A 21,233-nucleotide genomic window follows, 5' to 3' on the forward strand; every position below is an offset into this window, starting at 1 on the left:
TGGATTTGATTCGTGACTCATCCTTTTTTTGCATTAAATAACTGAAGTAACTTTTACTCAAATTACATTTTAAATGAAGTACTTTTGTACTTTTACTCGAGTAAATGTTTTGATGAGTACTTTTACTTTGAGTAGGATTTAAGCAAAGTAAAGATACTTTTACTCAATTACAATTTTTCAGTAATTTTTCCACCTCTGCTGACGACACAGTTCTCCTGTCGCTGCTGTCAGGCCCCTCACAACACCACGGACCCGTTCTGCAGCAGTTCGTGGAGTGGTGTGACAGCTCCAAACTGGAACTAAACCCCAGCAAGACCAAAGAGATGGTGGTGACCTTCTCCAGTAGACAGAGGGATCTGGCTGCTGCAGTCACCACCACCACATGTGGTCGTGGGTGGCTTGTAGCTTGCATTACGGAGCACAAGTCTTTCCCTGACCCTGCACCCCAACCTGGGACTTGCTGATTGGGCCGGAGCTTCGGGAGCTGCGTGCTGGCCTGCGGTCCCCACCCCTGGTCATCCCGTTGCTGCTTCCACCTGCCTGCTGTGCTGTTGCCGTCCCTGACCCACCAGTCTGGCCCTCGGCAGGAGGGTCCCCCCTTATGAGCCTGGTCCTGCTCAAGGTTTCTTCCCTCCTAAAGGGGAGTTTTTCCTTGCCACTGTTTGGCTTAAGGTTTTTCTCCCACTAGGGGAGTTTTTACCTGCCATTGTTTATGTAATAACTGCTCGGGGGTCATGTTCTGGGTATGGGTCTCTGGAAAGCGTCTAGAGACAACTCTGTTGTATTAGACACTATATAAATACAATTGAATTGAATTGAACCATCCACGGGAAGCCAGTGGAGACAGTCGTGGAATACAAATACCTGGGCACCATCTTTGACAACCTCCTGAAATTCTCTGCCAACACAGAGGAGATTCTCAGGAAGTGTCACCAACGGCTGTACCTCCTCAGGAAACTCAACTCCTGTGGAGTCAGCACTCACATCATGATGACTTTCTACTACGCCTTCCTGAAAAGCATCATGACCTTCTCTATGACCTGCTGGTTCCACTCCCTCAGCACCCAGAACAGGAACAGACTGCACAGCATCATTATGCTCAAAAATCATCGGCCTGCCGGTCAGAACTCTGTCTCAGGTTTATAACCAGCAGGCCCTGAGCCAGGCAGCCAAAATCATTAATGACCCCTCCCACATACTTCACCCCACATTCCAGTGGCTCCCCTCCAGGCGGCGCCTCCGCTGCATCGCCTGCAGGACTGAGAGGAGGAGAGCTACTATTGTCCCCAAAGCTACCCTGCTTTTTAATTCCAGCTGCTAAACTCCATCGCCCACATCCCCATCCACCCCCCAACCCCCCCCCCCCCACTACTCTATACTCCTGTTTGACTGTTTACTCCATTGTCGACACTTTACACTGACACTTTATACTTTATATTTTATTTATACCACTACAGTCACTCTATTGTAAATTTTTTTTACATTCTTTTATTTATATATTTTATTTGTACATAACGAGACATGCCCCATCTATTTATCTGTTCATTTTATTCTATTTTATTTCTTATTCTATTTGATTTTTTCAACGTCTTGCTGCTCAGTTGTCTTGCAATTGCCCCTCGGGGATAAATAAAGTTTTCTGAATCTGAATCTGAATCTTGGTTATTGGTGCATGCTCCTTGCTTTCAATATTTTACTTTTCATGTTATAATTGTCAAAAGGCAGCACCAAATATCTTGGTACTTGGTACTGTTATTGATAACCATTTGAGCTTCACTGGCAAACACAGATTTTATCTTTAAAAAATGTCAGCTTTCTTAGACGACTTAGCTGATACTTAGCTGGTGTTAATGGGGAGATTTTAGATGCTGTATACTCAGCTCAGTGTTTTAACCTTCCATCTGTCTAACTGGTTTGGTCACCTGACCTGCCACTGCAAGAGCAAACTAAATACAATTGTAAAAATGGGTAGTAAAATAGTGGAGAAAGTCCAGAAACCTTTGGCCAACATATACACTCACTGGCCACTTTTGCCTTCAGAGTTTCCTCAATCCTTCGTGGCGTAGATTTAACAAGGTTTTGGAAACATTTCTCAGAGAGTTTGGTCCATATTGACATGACAGCATCACGCAGTTGGTGCAGATTTGTGGGCTGCACATCCATGATGAGAATCTCCCGTTCCACCACGTCCCAGAGGTGATCTAGTGGATTGAGATCTGGTGACTGTGGAGGTCGTTTGAGTAGTGAACTCATCGTCATGTTCAAGAAACCAGTCTGAGATTATTCTTTATGACCTGTTATCCTGCTGGAAGTAGCATCAGAAGATGGTCCACTGTGGTCATAAAGGGATGGACATGGTCAGCAGCAACACTCAGGTAAGCTGTGGTGTTGACACGATGCTCAGTTGGTACTAATGGGTCCAAAGTGTTCCACGAAAATATCCCCCACACCATTACACCCCCCCACCAGCCTGAACCGTTGATACGAGGCAGGATGATCCATGCTTTCATGTTGACTCCAAATTCTGACCCCACTATCTGAATGTCACAGCAATCGTATTGATTATTGTAACGCCCTGCTTTCTGGTCTTCCCAAAAAGAGCATTTCTAGTCTCCAATTATTACAAAACTCAGCTGCACGTGTGCCGATGAAGACCAGAAGGCGGGCTCACATTACACCAGTTTTAGAATCGCTGCATTGGCTCCCTGTGTGCTTCAGGATCGATTTTAAGGTTCTCTTATTAGTTTTTAAACTAATAAGCACCTCCGGTACCTCCGACCAGCACCTCCGGTACCTCCGACCAGCACCTCCGGTACTGGCAACCGCAGCAGAAACCGTGGTGTGTGCATCCCTGGCACCCGCTCACGTCAAACTTACTTAAGATTAAACTTAAACTTAAGCTTTTCCAACGCAGCAGGCCCAGTATTTGGGCCTCTGCCGGTAAGTTTTGATACAACTTTTAACTTCTACTGTGTGTACACCGCAACTCTGAGTCTTCTCTCCGCTGTGGGCTCCTCTTGGAGCCCTCGCGAGTAAGTTTTGCTCTGCACCACCTGGCTAACCGCCGGCTAAAGCAACAACTAGCTAGCTGCTCACTCTACCATTACTCCTTTACTGGTCACCGCTGTTTTCTGTCCTCAGCCACCACCACCTCCACCTCAACAAGCTTACCTGCTGGATGTAGCATGCTGTGGCTAATCCTGTGGATATTCCTGGGGTGCTCATCACTCCACTCTACCCGGACACTCGGCGCCATGACGCCAGCTAACGTTAGCCTCCTGCTACCGCTCTCCACCCGGACCATGCCGCCGCTCCACTCCGCCTCGGCCCACCACTACCACCTGCGTCCGACATCTGGTCCACTCCGGCAAAACCATCCTCAACACAGTCGCTCGGGCCGCATGTTTTCATACAACTTCACGTCGCCAAACTCCATTCCTTCCTTCTGGTCCTCCTGCCGTCCCGCAACTTTTACATTACGTCATTAAAATCTCTATTAATGGCTTACCCTCCTGTCTCCGTTGCATTAAATGTAAGAAGTAGGCCATGTTTTGATTTGTAACATTGTTCAAAAAGAACGTACTGATTTTTGTTCTGAATCTGTGTTGAGTTGCAGCTAGAAAATAGGTATTTGACCAGTCGACTCCACCCAACTACATCCAGGAAACAAACCCATGTCAGTACAAAGGTGTTACCAATAAGCACACTTGGAAACCCAGATGCACTCATGGACATGATGCATGCTTACAGGTCCGGACTCTGTTTTATGTTGGAGGGATTTAGCCACCTTTATCCTGACCCTGTTCGGCCGAGAATTCTACCAAAGTCACTATTGCACCTTCACAACCCAGAGACAGATGGTTGTGAATTGTCAGTCCTACTAAAGCACTGTGAAGGCTCTTGTAGTCGTGACAGACAGAAGCGACATTGTAAATTGACCACTTTGGAAAGGCAAACCAGAGACAAACACTTCTGTGATCTCTGGTATAAGTAGGAAATATAACTGCCTCTAACATCCATGCTGTTGTGTCCACCCCTCTATCCATTGCAGCTATGTATTCTGTGAACAAGGTGTGCTATCCCCCAAAATACATTTTTAAGACAGAAAAAAAGATGAAGAGCAGCTCTCGCCTATACAATGGGGTACAGCAAGGAGAACACAGCAAGGGAGTCATACTACATGCAGTCTGAGCTTGCGACACAGGGAACTGACAGTGAAGACACGTGGTTTCACAATCAATCCATCTTTCCCAAAACTTGGAGCAAATTCTGGAGGGCCGTTGTGCTCAGCCACACTTTATCATGGAGACATCATTCAAACTTTCAAAGAGGCTGAACACTTTGGACTACAACATATTGAAGCCTCATTAGGATGGGGTTTACCGTTTTTGAGAATGTGTACTTGAACTTTTATGAGATTTTTGATGCTAACATATTAACATGCTACATTTGGAGGCCTATTGCTCAGCCATACCTTATAGTAGAGACATCATTCAAACTTTCAAAGAGGCTGAACACTTTGGACTACATATATTGAGGTCTTATTTTGATAGGGTTTACAATCTTTCGGTGTCCGCTTTAATTTTATGATAAGTTTGGCAATTTTATTTGCTTTTTCCACTGAGTGCACACACATACTACTTTTACTGTACTATTGTCTACCACATCGGCAGTGCCACTGACAATTGTGAAAGGGAAATTAACTCTCACTCTACATGATATATAGGGAATGCGCATGATGTCACAGATGCGACTTTACGGCAGGTTACGCCCACTGAGTGTCAGAAAGACTGAGTGTCAGAAAGACTGAGTGTCAGAAAGACTGAGTGACAGAAAGACTGAGTGTCAGAAAGACTGAGTGTCAGAAAGACTTTCTTTCTCACTAACTGGTAATTAGGTTAGATATAGTTTCATAAAACATTCTCGGTATATATTAATGTATTAATAATTCTTGCTCTGCTAGTCTCGGTAAGTTATAGGCTCACACTGGTGATTGCCTTTCTCTCTCTTTTTTTAATTTCTTTTATTATTTTCTCTATTTTTTTTCTATTATGTTTAGAATTATCTCCCTCCCCCCACCTCACTCCCTTTCCCCTTTTTTTTTCTTTTATCCCTCTATGTCCCACTCTGCTGCACTTTCTTTCTCGGTTTGGTAAATTGGTACGAACATACATTTCACACATTTAGAATAACATGGCACACACACATACAACAGCTTCTCATGCAACATTACCACTTACATATAATGTTACTTTCAATGATTGGATTATGGATAAATTAAAGTTTGTCACCTGGAATGTAAACGGAGCCGGGAACACTTTAAAGAGATTAAAACTTCTTAACCAGATACAAACTATGCAAGCAGACATTGTCCTACTGCAAGAAACTCATTTAGTTAAAGCTTCAGCAGATACATTGGCCACGGCACAAATTCCGCATGTTTTCTCCGCCTGTTAAAACTCCAGACAAAGAGGGGTAGCAATTCTCATTAATAAAAGAGTAAATTTCACTGTAAAGGACACACACATTGACTCAGAGGGTAGATATTTAATTTTAGTCTTGCAAAATTCAAAGCTTGAATTTATGTATTTCTAATGTATATGGTCCAAATGTTGATGACTCCTTGTTTTTTCACTCTTTTTTCACCTCACTTTCTGCTCACCTAGACAACACAGTCATCATCGGAGGAGACCTCAACATGGTTCTGGACCCTGGAGTGGACAGGCTCAGTAATGCAGGCGGACACAGGAGTTGGCAGTCAGCAAGTATTGTTAAGCAATACATGAATGATCTGGGTCTTTGCGATACATGGCGCTCTTTACACCCAACCCTTAGGAACTACACTTTTTTCTCAGCCGTTCATCACTCATACTCTAGGTTAGATTATTTTTTAGTCAGTAGCTCTCTGATGAGAGATATCTCAGAATCACAAATTCACCCAATCATTATTAGCGATCACGCACCTGTTTCTTTCACTCTGGGGAAGAGGGGGAGCGTATCATCCTCCAAAATTTGGAGATTTAATACATCATTGCTCAAAGACCCCGACTTTACTAATTTTTTTAAGAAAGAATGGGATATATTTTTACAAAATAACGACCAGCCGGAAATATCAGCGAGCGTTCTATGGGAAGCAGGAAAAGCAGTAATGCGAGGCAAAATAATTTCCTTTTCCTCAAATAAGAAAAAAAAAGACAACTTAAAAACAAAAGAATTAGAATGTGAAATAAAGACGCTAGAGGAGGCCTTCCAGACCTCTGCAGACGAACGTATCCTTAACAGAATAAGGAAAACTAAAATAGAATTAAATAAAATAATTGACGCAAAAACACAGTTTCTAGTACAAAGGCTTCGCCTGGAAAACTTTGCACATGCTAACAGATCGGGAAAATACTTAGCCAATCAATTAAAAATAAACAAAGAAAAAACAACCATAACATCCATTAAGGACCAGTCAGGGGAAGTTACACATGATCCCTGTTTAATAAATTCAGTCTTTAGAGACTTTTACTATAAATTATACTCGTCACAAATTGAACCATCTGATCAATCCATTAATGAGTTTCTTGGAGACATTAATCTGCCGAAGTTACATCAGGAATGAATTTAGACTCACCGCACTCAATAGGAGAACTCCATGAAGCTCTTCAACATATGCCCAATATTAAAGCTCCGGGCCCAGATGGTTTCCCAGCTGAATTTTATAAGGAATTCTGGAGCATATTAGCACCAACATTTTATAAAATGATTCTAAATGCTAGGGAGAATAAAAGCTTACCCTTAAATATGAACTCTGCTAATATTAGTATTTTATTAAAACCGGACAAAGATCCCTTGCTCCCATCGAGCTACCGCCCAATTTCATTGATAAATGTAGACCTTAAAATAATTAGCAAGGCCCTTACTGAACGTCTGAAAAGAGTCACCCCTTCTATTATACATCCGGATCAAACAGGCTTCATTAAAAGGTAGACATTCCTCTACTAATATTCGCAGATTATTAAATATTATAGACTATTCGAGTATCAATAAACAGGAGACTACTATTATATCCTTAGACGCGGAAAAAGCATTTGATAAGGTAAATTGAAAGTTTCTATTGGCAACTTTGCATAAATTTGGATTTGGCGAATCTTTCATTGACTGGATAAAAATATTATACAGCTCTCCCAAGGCACGTGTAAGGACAAATGATCAAATCTCTACAAGTTTTACCTTGCAAAGAGGTACTAGACAGGGTTGCCCTCTCTCTCCCTCATTATTTGCAATATTTATTGAACCTTTAGCAGCAGCTATTAGACAAAATCAAAATATTAAAAGGTATACAATGCAAAATATTAGAGCACAAAATAAGTCTTTATGCGGATGACGTACTCCTCTTCCTCCAGAACCCACGATCTTCACTATCACAGACAATTGCACTTATAGAGGGATTTTCATCTCTGTCTGATTATTCTATTAATTGGTCTAAATCCACTGTTTTGTGTGTTAACTGCAATTTTAGGAATATAACCAATACTCAATTACAATCAGGAAACATTAGATATTTAGGCATAAACATATCCCCTAGGCTGTCAGAGTTAATAAAATTAAATCATGTTCAGCTTATAAAGAAAATAGAAGATGATCTTTCCAGATGGAGCTCTCTCCCCATTTCGCTCATGGGTAGAATAGCCACCATTAAAATGATGGTTTTACCAAAAGTAAATTATTTTTTCTCAATGATACCATGCAAACCCCCTCTTTCCTGGTTTAAATCGTTGGACTCATATGTTTCAAAATTTCTGTGGAAAAATAAAACTCCACGTATTAGTTTAAAGACATTGCAAAAATCCAAAGAATATGGAGGTTTAGAGTTACCTAATTTTCAGTATTACTTCATAGCCAATAAATTACAGTATATTGTAAAATGGTCAAAAGATCATCCTTTAGATAGTCAATGGCTGGACTCAGAGCAAGTGTTTTGTAATCAACTAGAAATCTCAGAGTTACCATTCATTAGTCAAAGTATCAAACATCATCAATGTTTCAAAAGCATTAATATTAGCACAACTTTATCAGCTTGGTGGGAATGTCTTAAAGTAGCTAAAATTTCACTTTTTCCATGTGACCGTACACCCATATGGAACAACCCAGACATCGTGAAAAATGATAAAAAGATGGTTAATTTTGTTCAATGGAGAGATCAAGGAATACGGTATTTACAGCACGTAATTGTAGGAGGACAGTTTGTACCTTTCAATACACTTATTGTTCAATACGGAGTTAGCAGGAATACATTTTTAGAGTATCAACAACTTAAGGCCATAATAAATAAAACATATAAAATTAGCCAATTAGATTTACAACTTCCCGCTAAGATAATAGATTTATTGAATCTAAGCACTTTAAAGTTGTTATCAAAACTCTACAGATTAATATCTAAACTGGACGATTCAGTCTCTCTCCCGATCTCCAAGTGGGAGGCGGATCTCTCTCTGAATACCGACCAGTTCTCTTGGTCACAAATATGCTTAAATATGTTTACTATGACCAAAAACCCAAACTTACAACTTATACAGTACAAAGTTCTTCATAGAATACATTATAATGGACAAAGGATGTTCCAGATGGGCTTTGTCACCTCTAATATCTGTTCACAGTACACAGAGAACACCCCAGATAATTATATGCATGCTTTATGGTTCTGTACACCGGTACAGAGGTTCTGGAAGGAGATTTGTGAGGATTTATCCACATGGATCAACCACAGAATCCCAGTGTGCCCCACGGTATGTATATTAGGTCACCTGGGAGACACTCAAATAGAACCTAATTGGACACACCGGGTTCTCACTGCCTTATGTATCGCAAAGGCCGCGGGGCCCTGTCCCTGGCCGGTGGGGGCCTTGGGGGCCTATGGGGGGGGTAGCCTCATGGCGGTGGGGGGGGGCGGCTGGGGGGGCTCGGGCGGGGGGCTGTGGCTTTCGGCGTCTCCGGGTCTCCCGGGGGGGGCTGGGCCGTGGACATGGGGGTCCCACTCGGAGGGCCCGGCCCTGCCTGGGTGGGGGGTGGCTGTCTGTGCTGGGGGGCATTGCTGCCTTGGTCCTCCGTCGCTGGGCGGGGGTCGAGTGCCCCTGCGGAGGTGGGGACTCCGTGACCCTTGGGGTGTCCGCCGGGGTGGCCTCGGGGGGGGTGGGGCCGGGTCCGGGGATCGGGCCTCCCCTGACCGGGGGGTGCACGGGCGGGCGCGGCGGCGGGGTGGCACCATTCCCAGGTGTCTATGTCTTATGTTGTCAGTATGAATGGGAGGATGTTGGACCGTTTCCCCCTCCGTCTGGGGGCTCCGGCGGCGCCGGGGGCGCCCGTGGAGGTACGGTGGGGCCCTGGCCCGGCTCGGAGGGCCGGCCCCCGTCTACTGGATGGCCGGTGGGGGGACGCGGGTGTCTTATCAGGGCCGGCTTTGCTGGTCCTGCCTCCTGGCTTCGGCCTCCGCTCCCCCTCCTTCCCCCCCTACACGATTCATACGCACATAGGCGAAGGGCGGGGGGTCCGGGTCATGGGGGGCACTGTCCCGCGTGGCCCGGCACTCCCCGCCTCACGGTTTTAACAGCAAAATAGACACTGCACATTCAACACTTAATAAATACATTTGACAAGGACACGTAGTTCGGGAGGGGGGGGGGGTCGGTGTCAAATCGATACTTGGCACTCCCCCCTCCCTGTTTTTATGGCATTAATCACATGCACTCAACACCAGGGGTGGGAGGGGGTCCCACATGACCCGCGTTCCCTCGCCGGCCTGGGATAGGTGGGTCGGGATACCCGGGCCTGGCGGGGCTCGCCGTGCAGCCTGGGGTGCCTTCTGGCGGTGCTGGACCCCCCCGGGGAGGGGGAAACGGTGCGTGATTGTGTGTCTGTGTCGGTGAGAATGCGGTATGGAAGGGTCCTGCCATGGAGGATTTGAGCCTCCATTGGCAGGACAACAAAACTTGGGGGCCTATGGGGGGGGTAGCCTCATGGCGGTGGGGGGGGCGGCTGGGGGGGCTCGGGCGGGGGGCTGTGGCTTGGGCGTCTCCGGGTCTCCCGGGGGGGGCTGGGCCGTGGACATGGGGGTCCCACTCGGAGGGCCCGGCCCTGCCTGGGTGGGGGGTGGCTGTCTGTGCTGGGGGGCTCGCCGTGCAGCCTGGGGTGCCTTCTGGCGGTGCTGGACCCCCCCGGGGAGGGGGAAACGGTGCGTGATTGTGTGTCTGTGTCGGTGAGAATGCGGTATGGAAGGGTCCTGCCATGGAGGATTTGAGCCTCCATTGGCAGGACAACAAAACTTAATAATTTATCAATATTATATTATACAAAGATGGTTATTATTATGATTATTATTATTATTATGTATAGTATATCATTATTATTAGTATAGATATCGGATAGGTGAATGGATGAATGAATGGGATGCCTGGGTCTGGGGCCCTCCGTTGTCGGGCCTGCGCGGGTGTCGCCTTGTTGGGGGGTTCCCTCTCTCCGGGCCCGTCTCCGGTCCCCCCCGCTGCCTCTGTGGCGGGGCGCCCCTCTGGTCTTGGGGGGCCACTTTCGTGGGGGGCGGGTGCGCCTGCCCGCGTCGGCGGCCGGGGCGGCTCTGTCTTTCCGGGCAGGCTGGCCCCCTGCCGGGTGGGGGTCGTTGGCCTGAAGGGTGAGGGCCTCCTGGCCGCGTGTCCGGCCCGGACCGGGTGGCCGGGGATTGCCTGGGTCGCGGTCTGCCGCCGCGGGATCCCTGGCTGCTTCTTCCGGCGCCGTGGGCCCCCTCGGCCGCCGCCAGGGGGGGGAGGGGGCCTCGCAGGCGGTGGGTTGCCTCCCTCCCACTTCTCCCCCTCTGTGGGGCTGCTGGTGGCCTGGGTTCCGGGCTCTTCCGTGTCGGCCTCTGGTCTCGCGGGTGGCGGGGTGGCGGGGTTGCTCCCCCCCCTCCCCCACTATAGATACACTCCAGGTGGAACTTTGTTTGGTTTATTACACACACACACACACACACACACACACACACACACACACACACACACACACACACACACACACACACACACACACACACACACACACACACACACACACACACACACACACACACACACACACACACACACACAGTCACTTAGTCACATGCATATACACACACACACACACACACACACACACAAGATCATATACATACACACACACACACACACACATAGACATACACACTGGCTTGTTCACCTGCATGCTGGCTCTCTAGTTTTTGGGTTTAGCTGGCGGTAGCGGTAGCTTAGCTCAGACTGCGATCAGATCTCAAGATTTAGGTCGATTGCTGTTATTGTTTTGGTTGGCTCCGTGCCGGTTTCGTGCTTTGTTTGTGGTTTTTTGTTGCAGATTTCCAGTGCTTGACGTGTGTTTCCGTGTGTTCCTGCTTCCTGGATTGGCAGTGGATGTCGTCACCCCCCAATGTGTACGCATATGTATGCGTATATATATGTATATATATTAAATATAGTAATAATGCACATATATATACTTTTGGTTTCTACCGTCATGGTATCAATCATTAATATGTGTGCAGACAAGGGAGGGGAAAAAAAAAAAAAAAAAAGAAAGACTGAGTGGCAGAAAGACTGAGTGGCAGAAAGACGGAGTGGCAGAAAGACGGAGTGGCAGAAAGACGGAGTGGCAGCATAAACTTTCTGTTTGAGCAATTGGAAAACATCTAAAATGGGAAAGAGCTGTTGTGCGATCGACTGTACTCATAGTTATCGTTTTACAGACTGCCGAAAAATAAGCATAAAGGACACCTATTATGAAAAACAAGTTTTCTCTTGCTTTAACATATATAAAGTGGTCTCCCCTCAGCCTGCCAACTCAGAGAAGGAGGAAAGCAACCAAATTCTGCAGTGTCTGTACAGCCGCCCAGATGATCCATCCAGTGTGATGTGGCTTCTATGAGCCGTTCAGATTCTGCTCCCGTCGTTACGTAACGAAAATGCGATTTACATAGGTTGACCTCCGATGCCGAAGCCGGCTGGAGCTTCCGCCATTTTTTCGAAGGGGTGTATTGCGTCATTCAGGCAGCCAATCAGCACAGAGCATCATTATCATAGCCCCGCCCACTCAGAATCCCTCATAGAGACGGAGGTTAGAAACGGGGAAGATAAAGACATGGCTTAGAGACTGAATTTCTAATTTATTTAGCAAAAACAATCAAATGTAGTGCTGGGCGGTATACCAGTTCATACCGAATATCGGTGTTTATTTTTTCTTATGATATTAATTTTTCATATACCGTAATACCGGTGAGTGTACAGTAGCGTACACAACGTTGGGAACGCCGCGCGGCGCGATGTTCCGCCGCGCCGCTGGACACTGTTTGTGAGGGGACTGTTTAGCAGTAGTGATGCACCGATTGTTCGGTAACAGAAATTGTTCGGCCGAAAATGGCAACAAAACACTTTCGGTGTTCGGTGGAATAAGTGGGGAAAAAAACGAACAATTAATAACGGCGTTGTAATATAAGGAAATAGACTGGCCGCTCCCGTACCGGTTGCACCACAAACATTAATTGTTGGCCAACCATAAAGTAACCACATAAGAATTTGACCTAACATTCACCAGGAGGTGGAACCAAAACAACATAATGCTGGGAAATTAAAAAATGTTCAGTTTTTTATGTTCAATAAATATTTTCTACCTTGTAATTTTGTAAAAGATCAGTCAGACAACACTTAAAGTCCTTAAGTGTTGTCTGAATGATTCTCTCACTTCATTAGAATCATAAGTGCCGCCACCTCATTGTAAACGGCATCATTTTGTGAGGCCATGCAAACCTGTATTTATACTAGTGTGGACATTAATGTTTTTCTACAATATTTCCTCCTCAAGACAGTAAAATAGGCCATTCTAAGCCAATTTACTGCAGCAATTCCTTTCCAAATCATTAGAAAATGTGGTTAACACCCAGTTGTGCATGAAAAAAAAAATACTGTGATATACCGTGAAACCGATATAATTTTGAAAAATACCGTGATATACATTTTTGGTCATACCGCCCAGCACTAATCAAAAGCTTGATTGTAAGACATTCAAGGCCTGTTTAAAATAGGTATTAGATGCCATAATAGGTCCCCTTTAAGAGAGACAAATGGATCGCTGCAATTCACAGAAACAACTGGATTCCAGGCACCGAAACGTGGATTTGAGGTTTCTATTTTGTATCAGGTAATGTTGGATTTTTGGGTAGCTAACGTTAAACGGTCAAATCATAAAGTTCGGTGTCCTCATCACTTTAATTTCGCCAACAAATCCTGCCTTGAAGTCGGACCAAGCGTCAAGACTTTTGTAAGCCTTCGTGTATTTCCCCGGCGTAGAAATTAAGTACGGGTCACTGTCAAGTCCAACTGCCTTTAATTTAAGCCGATAATCGCTCTCACTTTTTGATGTGGCCAGGCACTCAAATAAGCAGTAACATTGGCACCACTTCAAAATTTCTTCAGAAATATTCTAGTATTTTTTCTTATTTTGTAAACTTTACAAAGTAAAATTGTGATTTCAGCATACCATCAAAACAATCAATCAGTAATAGAAAAGAGCATTATGACTAAGCACTGACCTCCCAGTGGGTGAAGACGAGTTGTGGACTGGCCAAGCCACTGGTCTTTTTGCGGATCTCATCAGCAAACCCAAAGCTCTCAGCAACAGGAAGAACTGCTTTGATGTTAAATATATCCGTCCCTTCCTTCATCTCTTCTTGGAGGACACGGCCCTCTCGTTTTCCCAGGACACTATAAACCCTGCCTGATGGATGATAAACAGCATTCACATCAATCCATTTCTTAACATTTTTTCTGTTTTGTTTGGGAAGAATTGATGTTAGTGCAAAAACTCAAAATCACCTTATAAGTAAAGTCCATAATTCTTTTTGGGCTGTGAAAAAGTTATTTTATACAATGGAGATTGTTATGTATAAACTATATCATGCCTTAAGAGACTTTTGCTTTGCTTTATGTATGATTTTATTTTCACATGGTTTACAACGAGGGAGCAGCCAAATTATACCCAGACTGAAACCCAAAATCCCCCCTTGAGTTGAAGAGACATTGTTGATGTAGCAGGAGCAAAAAAAGACAGAGCAAGTCTGAGTTAAAACCAGCTCCTCCCACCAGCAGAATGGTGAATGATTTCAAGTCTCTGGCAAATAAGATGAACAAGCTTCAAGAGCTGACGAGGACAAATATACATGTACATGTACGTACATACGTACATGTATATTTGTCCTCGTCAGCTCTTGAAGCTTGAAGCATGCATGCATGCATGCATATATATATGTATATATTTTTTATATATACATATACATTCTGTATGTATACATACATATATATATATATATATATACATATATATATATACATATATATATATATATATATATATATATACACATACATACATACATACACACACACACACACACACATATATATACACATACATATATATACACATACATACATACATACATACATACATACATACATACATACATACATACATACATGTATGTATGAATGTATGCATGCATGTACAGTGGGGCAAAAGGGTATTTAGTCAGACACCAATTGTGCAAGTTCTCCAACTTAATTCAATTCAATTCAATTTTATTTATATAGCGTCTAATACAACAGAGTTGTCTCTAGACGCTTAACAGAGACCCATACCCAGAACATGTCCCCCGAGCAGTTATTACATAAACAATGGCAGGTAAAAACTCCCCTAGTGGGAGAAAAACCTTAAGCCAAACAGTGGCAAGGAAAAACTCCCCTTTAGGAGGGAAGAAACCTTGAGCAGGACCAGGCTCATCAGGGGGGACCCTCCTGCCGAGGGCAGCTTAAAAAGATGAGAGGTCTGTAATTTCCATCATTGGTAACTTCAACTATGGGAGACAGAATGGGGGGAAAGAATCCAGGAAATCACATTGTAGGACTGTTGCTGAATTAATTGGTAAATTCCTCAGTAAAATTAGTACATTAGTAAAAGTATTTGGTCTTTTGGTATTTGGTCACCTACAAACAAGCAAGATTTTTGGCTTTCACAGACCTGTAACTTCTTCTTTAAGAGGCTCCTCTGTCCTCCACTCATTACCTGTATTAATGGCACCTGTTTTAACTGGTTATCAGTATACAAGACACCTGTTTTAACTGGTTACCAGTATAAAAGACTCCTGTCCACAACCTCAAACAGTCACACTCCACACTCCACTATGGCCAAGACCAAAGAGCTGTCAAAGGACGTGATAAACTAAATTGTAGACCTGCACCAGCTGGGAAGACTGAATCTGCAATAGGTAACAGCTTGGAGTGAAGAAATCAACTGTGGGAGCCATTATTAGAAAATGGAAGACATACAAGACACTGATAATCTCCCTCCATCTGGGGCTCCAAGATCTCACCCCGGGGGGTAAAAATGATCACAAGAACGGTGAGTAAAGATCCCAGAACCACACGGGGAGCTAGTGAAGGACCTGCAGAGAGCTGGGACCAGAGTAACCATGACTACCATCAGTAACACTACTGCCACCAGGGACTCAGATCCTGCAGGGCCGTTGCCCAGCCGAAGACAGGACATGTCCAGGTCTGAAGTTTGCTAGAGAGCATTTGGATGATGCAGAAGAGGGTTGGGAGAATGTTATACGGTCAGATGAAACCAAAATAGAACTTTTTGGTAGAAACACAACTTGTCGTGTTTGGAGGAGAAAGAAAGCTGAGTTGCATCCAAAGAACACCGTACCTACTGTGAAGCACGGGGGAAATAATGAATGGGGCCATGTATGGTGAGATTTAGAGTGAAAACCTCCTTCCATCAGCAGGGCATTGAAGATGAAACATGGCTGGGTCTTTCAGCAGGACAATGATCCAAACACATCGCCCTGGCAACGAAGGAGAGGCTTCGTAAGAAACATTTTAAGGTCCTGGAGTGGCCTAGCCAGTCTCCAGATCTCAACCCCATAGAAAATCTTTGGAGGGAGTTGAAAGTCCGTGTTGCCCAGCGACAGCCCCAAAACATCACTGCTCTAGAGGAGATCATGGAGGAACGGACCAATCACTGCTCTAGAGGAGATCTGCATGGAGGAACGGACCAATCAGTGCTCTAGAGGAGATCATGGAGGAACGGATCAATCACTGCTCTAGGAGGAGATCTGCATGGAGGAACGGACCAATCAGTGCTCTAGAGGAGATCATGGAGGAACGGACCAATCTCTGCTCTAGAGGAGATCATGGAGGAACGGACCAATCAGTGCTCTAGAGGAGATCATGGAGGAACGGATCAATCACTGCTCTAGAGGAGATCATGGAGGAACGGATCAATCACTGCTCTAGAGGAGATCTGCATGGAGGAACGGACCAATCACTGCTCTAGAGGAGATCATGGAGTAACGGACCAATCACTGCTCTAGAGGAGATCATGGAGGAACGGATCAATCACTGCTCTAGAGGAGATCTGCATGGAGGAACGGACCAATCACTGCTCTAGAGGAGATCATGGAGTAACGGACCAATCACTGCTCTAGAGGAGATCATGGAGGAACGGACCAATCACTGCTCTAGAGAAGATCATGGAGGAACGGACCAATCACTGCTCTAGAGAAGATCATGGAGGAACGGACCAATCACTGCTCTAGAGGAGATCATGGAGGAACGGACCAGAATACCAGCAACAGTGTTAAAACCTTGTGAAGACTTACAGAAGAAGTTTGACCTCTGTCGATGCCAACAGAGGGTATAGAACAAGGTATTGAGATGAACTTTTATTATTGACCAAATACTTATTTTCCACTATAATATGCAAATAAATTCTTTAAAAAAATCAGACAATGTGATTTTCTGCATTTTTCTTTTAATTTTGTCTCTCATAGTTGAGATATAACTGTGATGAAAATTACAGGCCTCTCTCATCTTTTTAAGTGGGAGAACTTGCACAACTGGTGTCTGACTAAATACTTTTTTACCCCACTGTATGTGTGTGTTTGTAGTTGAAACCATAACTTTACATACTGTGCAAAAAGACACACAACACTTTTTATCTCACTGTCCGAAGTTAAATCAGACTAAACGTCAAACGTCTCCTGTTTCATGGTCAGTCAGAATTACAAAGATTTTAAAAATGTTTTCTACTGTCCACACACACAGACAGACAGACAGACAGACAGACAGACAGACAGACAGACAGACAGACAGACAGACAGACAGACAGACAGACAGACAGACAGACAGACACACACACACACCTATCCCATCTTCCGTCAGGAAGGGCACCTGGCGTAACATCAACAAAATCGACGTGCAGATTATGATCCACTGTGTGGCGACCCCTCTGCTCAGAGGGATTAAGTCAAAATGGTTGAGATACAGTTTATACCATATTTTGCTGACCATTAGGCGCACCAGGTTATAAGGTGCATGGTAAGACATATATAAGGCCAAACAAAACAGTCTGGTAAATTTAACTTATTCAACTCATTCACAATAACCCTGAATATTGTTCAGTTGTAACAAATACAGAAAAATACACACATCTTAAATCATTTGTCTTCCGCAAATCCACAAATAAACAGTGGAGAAGGTAAGCGTCGTTTTACAGTACTGTATTGTTCTCTGATGGGTTGGTGGCCAGCGATAGCAGACGCCTGAAGTTAGTGTGAGGTCAGAACAACGTTGTATTGCAACATTTGATTATAATTGGATTATGATATAAATTTGAAAATTGGGTTTACTCTAAAAACCGTCAAACGTTGGCTTGAGGTCTAATTATAGTAAGCTACAATGGACTAGATGTTGGATGATGGTTGTTTGCCGGCGCTACATAATTAGTTATCTAACGTTGTCTGACGTTGCAAGCCGTATCCAACCAAGGAGCGACGTTGATGTCTCAGCGGAACGGTCCGACCATCAATCAAACGGAGCGGCTTCATTGCTACCAAAGTTGCATTAATACTGCACTTTTTTTGAGCGCAGTGTGCCAGTAAGCACAACAAAATTCCTACACAAGGCGCACCTAATTATAGGGTGCACTGTAGGTTTTTGAGAAAATATATAGGAATATAATAGAGATATATGTGTATTTGTATATATTTGTCTTTGTAAATGTACAATTTGACATTTGTAAAACAAAAAACTATTCGTAAAACTGAACATTCTGTTTGTGAAGCGTGATCCCGCATTTGTTGATCACCAATCAAATGCTCGTATTTTTGAGACATTTTTTCCGCAAATCCACACATATCCCCACAGATCCCCACATATCCCCACAGATCCCCACATATCCCCACAGATCCACACATATCCACACATATCCCCACATATCCCCACATATCCACACAGATCCCCACAGATCCCCACATATCCACACAGATCCCCACATATCCCCACAGATCCCCACATATCCACACAGATCCACACATATCCCCACATATCCACACATATCCCCACAGATCCCCACATATCCACACAGATCCCCACATATCCCCACAGATCCCCACATATCCACACAGATCCACACATATCCCCACATATCCACACATATCCCCACAGATCCACACATATCCCCACATATCCACACATATCCCCACAGATCCCCACAGATCCACACAGATCCACACATATCCCCACAGATCCACACATATCCCCACAGACCCACACATATCCCCACAGATCCACACAGATCCACACATATCCCCACAGATCCCCACAGACCCACACAGATCCCCACAGATCCACACATATCCCCACAGATCCACACAGATCCCCACAGATCCCCACAGATCCACACAGATCCCCACAGATCCCCACAGATCCCCACAGATCCACACAGATCCCCACAGATCCACACAGACCCACACATATCCCCACAGATCCACACATATCCCCACAGATCCACACATATCCCCACACATATCCCCACAGATCCCCACAGATCCACACATATCCCCACAGATCCACACATATCCCCACAGATCCACACAGATCCCCACAGATCCACACATATCCCCACAGATCCACACAGATCCCCACATATCCCCACAGATCCACACATATCCCCACAGATCCACACAGATCCCCACGGATCCCCACAGATCCCCACAGATCCACACATATCCCCACAGATCCACACATATCCCCACAGATCCCCACAGATCCCCACGGATCCCCACAGATCCACACAGACCCACACATATCCCCACAGATCCACACATATCCCCACAGATCCACACAGACCCACACATATCCCCACAGATCCCCACAGATCCACACAGATCCCCACAGATCCCCACAGACCCACACATATCCCCACAGATCCACACATATCCCCACAGATCCACACATATCCCCACAGATCCACACAGATCCCCACAGATCCACACATATCCCCACAGATCCACACATATCCCCACAGATCCACACAGATCCCCACAGATCCACACATATCCCCACAGATCCCCACAGATCCACACATATCCCCACAGATCCACAGATCCACACATATCCCCACAGATCCACAGATCCACACATATCCCCACAGATCCACACATATCCCCACAGATCCACAGATCCACACATATCCCCACAGATCCACACAGATCCCCACAGATCCACACATATCCCCACAGATCCACACAGACCCACACATATCCCCACAGATCCACACATATCCCCACAGATCCACACAGATCCCCACGGATCCCCACAGATCCCCACAGATCCACACATATCCCCACAGATCCACACATATCCCCACAGATCCACACATATCCACGCAGACCAGAAAAATAGTTCACAATTTGCAAAGCACTCTTGTCTTGTCTGCACTGTTGTCCATTAATCCATCTATAGCTCGCCTTAAGAAGCTGACAATGAAGGAATAAGATTGCCTATTATGGAAGTGTCAGTTGGATGGGCATGTATGTGATCCAATCTATGGATGTTGGTGTTTGTTGTTGATTTGTAGCTATAAAAAACAGTTTTAACATCCCTGAGTCTGGTGAAATGTCCCCGGTTAAAGCTGTCTGCAATTTTGATATTGAAAGAGGGAGAAAAAAGTTGATCGCAGATTAAAGCTCCGATTATAACGGTAACAAATGAATCCACACATGCTGGATCAGACTTCACAAACAGAATGTTCAGTTTTACAAATTGCTTTTGGTTTTACAAATGTAAAATAGATACATTTACAAATACACATATATTTGTTAAAAACCAACGATACAAGGTACAAATGGGACATTTTAATTTGTGGATACCAAAACACGCGTGCAAGTGTACATATATTTGTAGATCACTCTTTATGCATTTAGAGTTATTTATGAGAGAAATCTAACTCCACATTAAAAACACAACAGAAATGTTGTTGTGACAATGCCTTTGAAAAACAGAAAAAAATAATGATCTTACCCAGAACATCTGCAGTGGCCATGATCTCACAGGTATACATGGCTGCCATGAGTCTCTGGGGCTGAGCCTGGAAAGCGTGACGACAGGCCTCCTTCATGGCAGCGATCAGCTGGCCCGACGCCGGCCCGTAACAGCCTGGCCCTGTTGCTACGTCCTTGCTAGTTCCCTCTACTCTACTGTCCGCTACAGATTCTTGGGTTTTAAGGTCTTCTGGCAGGTAGTCTTGATGTTGTCGTGGGGCTGATGATTCAATGTCCCAACTCTCAAGAGAGAAGCAAACTCCCATCAGGGGCTCTTCACAAACGGGCCCTGACAAAGTTGCTAGCTGGAAACCACTGATGATGCTGCTGTCCAGGTCTCGGAGAGCAGCCCCTGGAGCTCCATCCTCATCAGCTTTGCTTCCCCAACTCAGACACTGCCATATTGAAGGTCGCTTGTAGTCCTTTATGCTGTTTAACAGAATGTTGGGACCATACCTAAAAAAAGGAACATTTATTACCTTACATTATTTGTTGAATCAAAGTGCTATTAATATTCACCCTAACAGCACTTTTTGAGGGAGTGGGTACGCATTAATGGGGTCTATGTTGGGGATAACGGCATTAAGATAATACCCTACCTCAATAATAAAATGCAGTAAAAGCTGCTCAGCAAAATAAGTTGCCAACTTTATTATAGTCTAGTCTAGACAGTATTTTAATACACTGTGTTTGCATTGGAAAGGAAAAGCAAAAGCAAAGGAAAAGGGGTTGCCGGTGGCCTGGGTTCCGGGCTCTTCCGTGTCGGCCTCTGGTC

The 21,233-nt window shown here is 44.8% G+C and overlaps 1 protein-coding gene across 3 annotated transcripts in view; it reads right to left on the bottom strand.

Moving 5' to 3' along the window:
* efl1 (elongation factor like GTPase 1) overlaps positions 1-21,233 on the bottom strand; it is a 111,960-nt gene that overhangs the window by 11,593 nt on the left and 79,134 nt on the right. For 2 of the 3 annotated variants that reach the window (XM_061735601.1, XM_061735610.1), the window contains 2 exons: positions 20,439-20,914; positions 13,607-13,791 (listed from right to left, as the gene is read on the bottom strand). In XM_061735601.1, coding sequence (XP_061591585.1) covers positions 13,607-13,791; positions 20,439-20,914 — 661 coding nt within the window. The remainder of the gene's footprint in view (positions 1-13,606; positions 13,792-20,438; positions 20,915-21,233) is intronic. The other variant, XM_061735619.1, reaches the window with a different exon arrangement.

The sequence above is a fragment of the Cololabis saira genome, chromosome 2 (assembly GCF_033807715.1).
Source record: "Cololabis saira isolate AMF1-May2022 chromosome 2, fColSai1.1, whole genome shotgun sequence".
In the NCBI taxonomy this organism is placed as follows: Eukaryota; Metazoa; Chordata; class Actinopteri; order Beloniformes; family Belonidae; genus Cololabis; species Cololabis saira.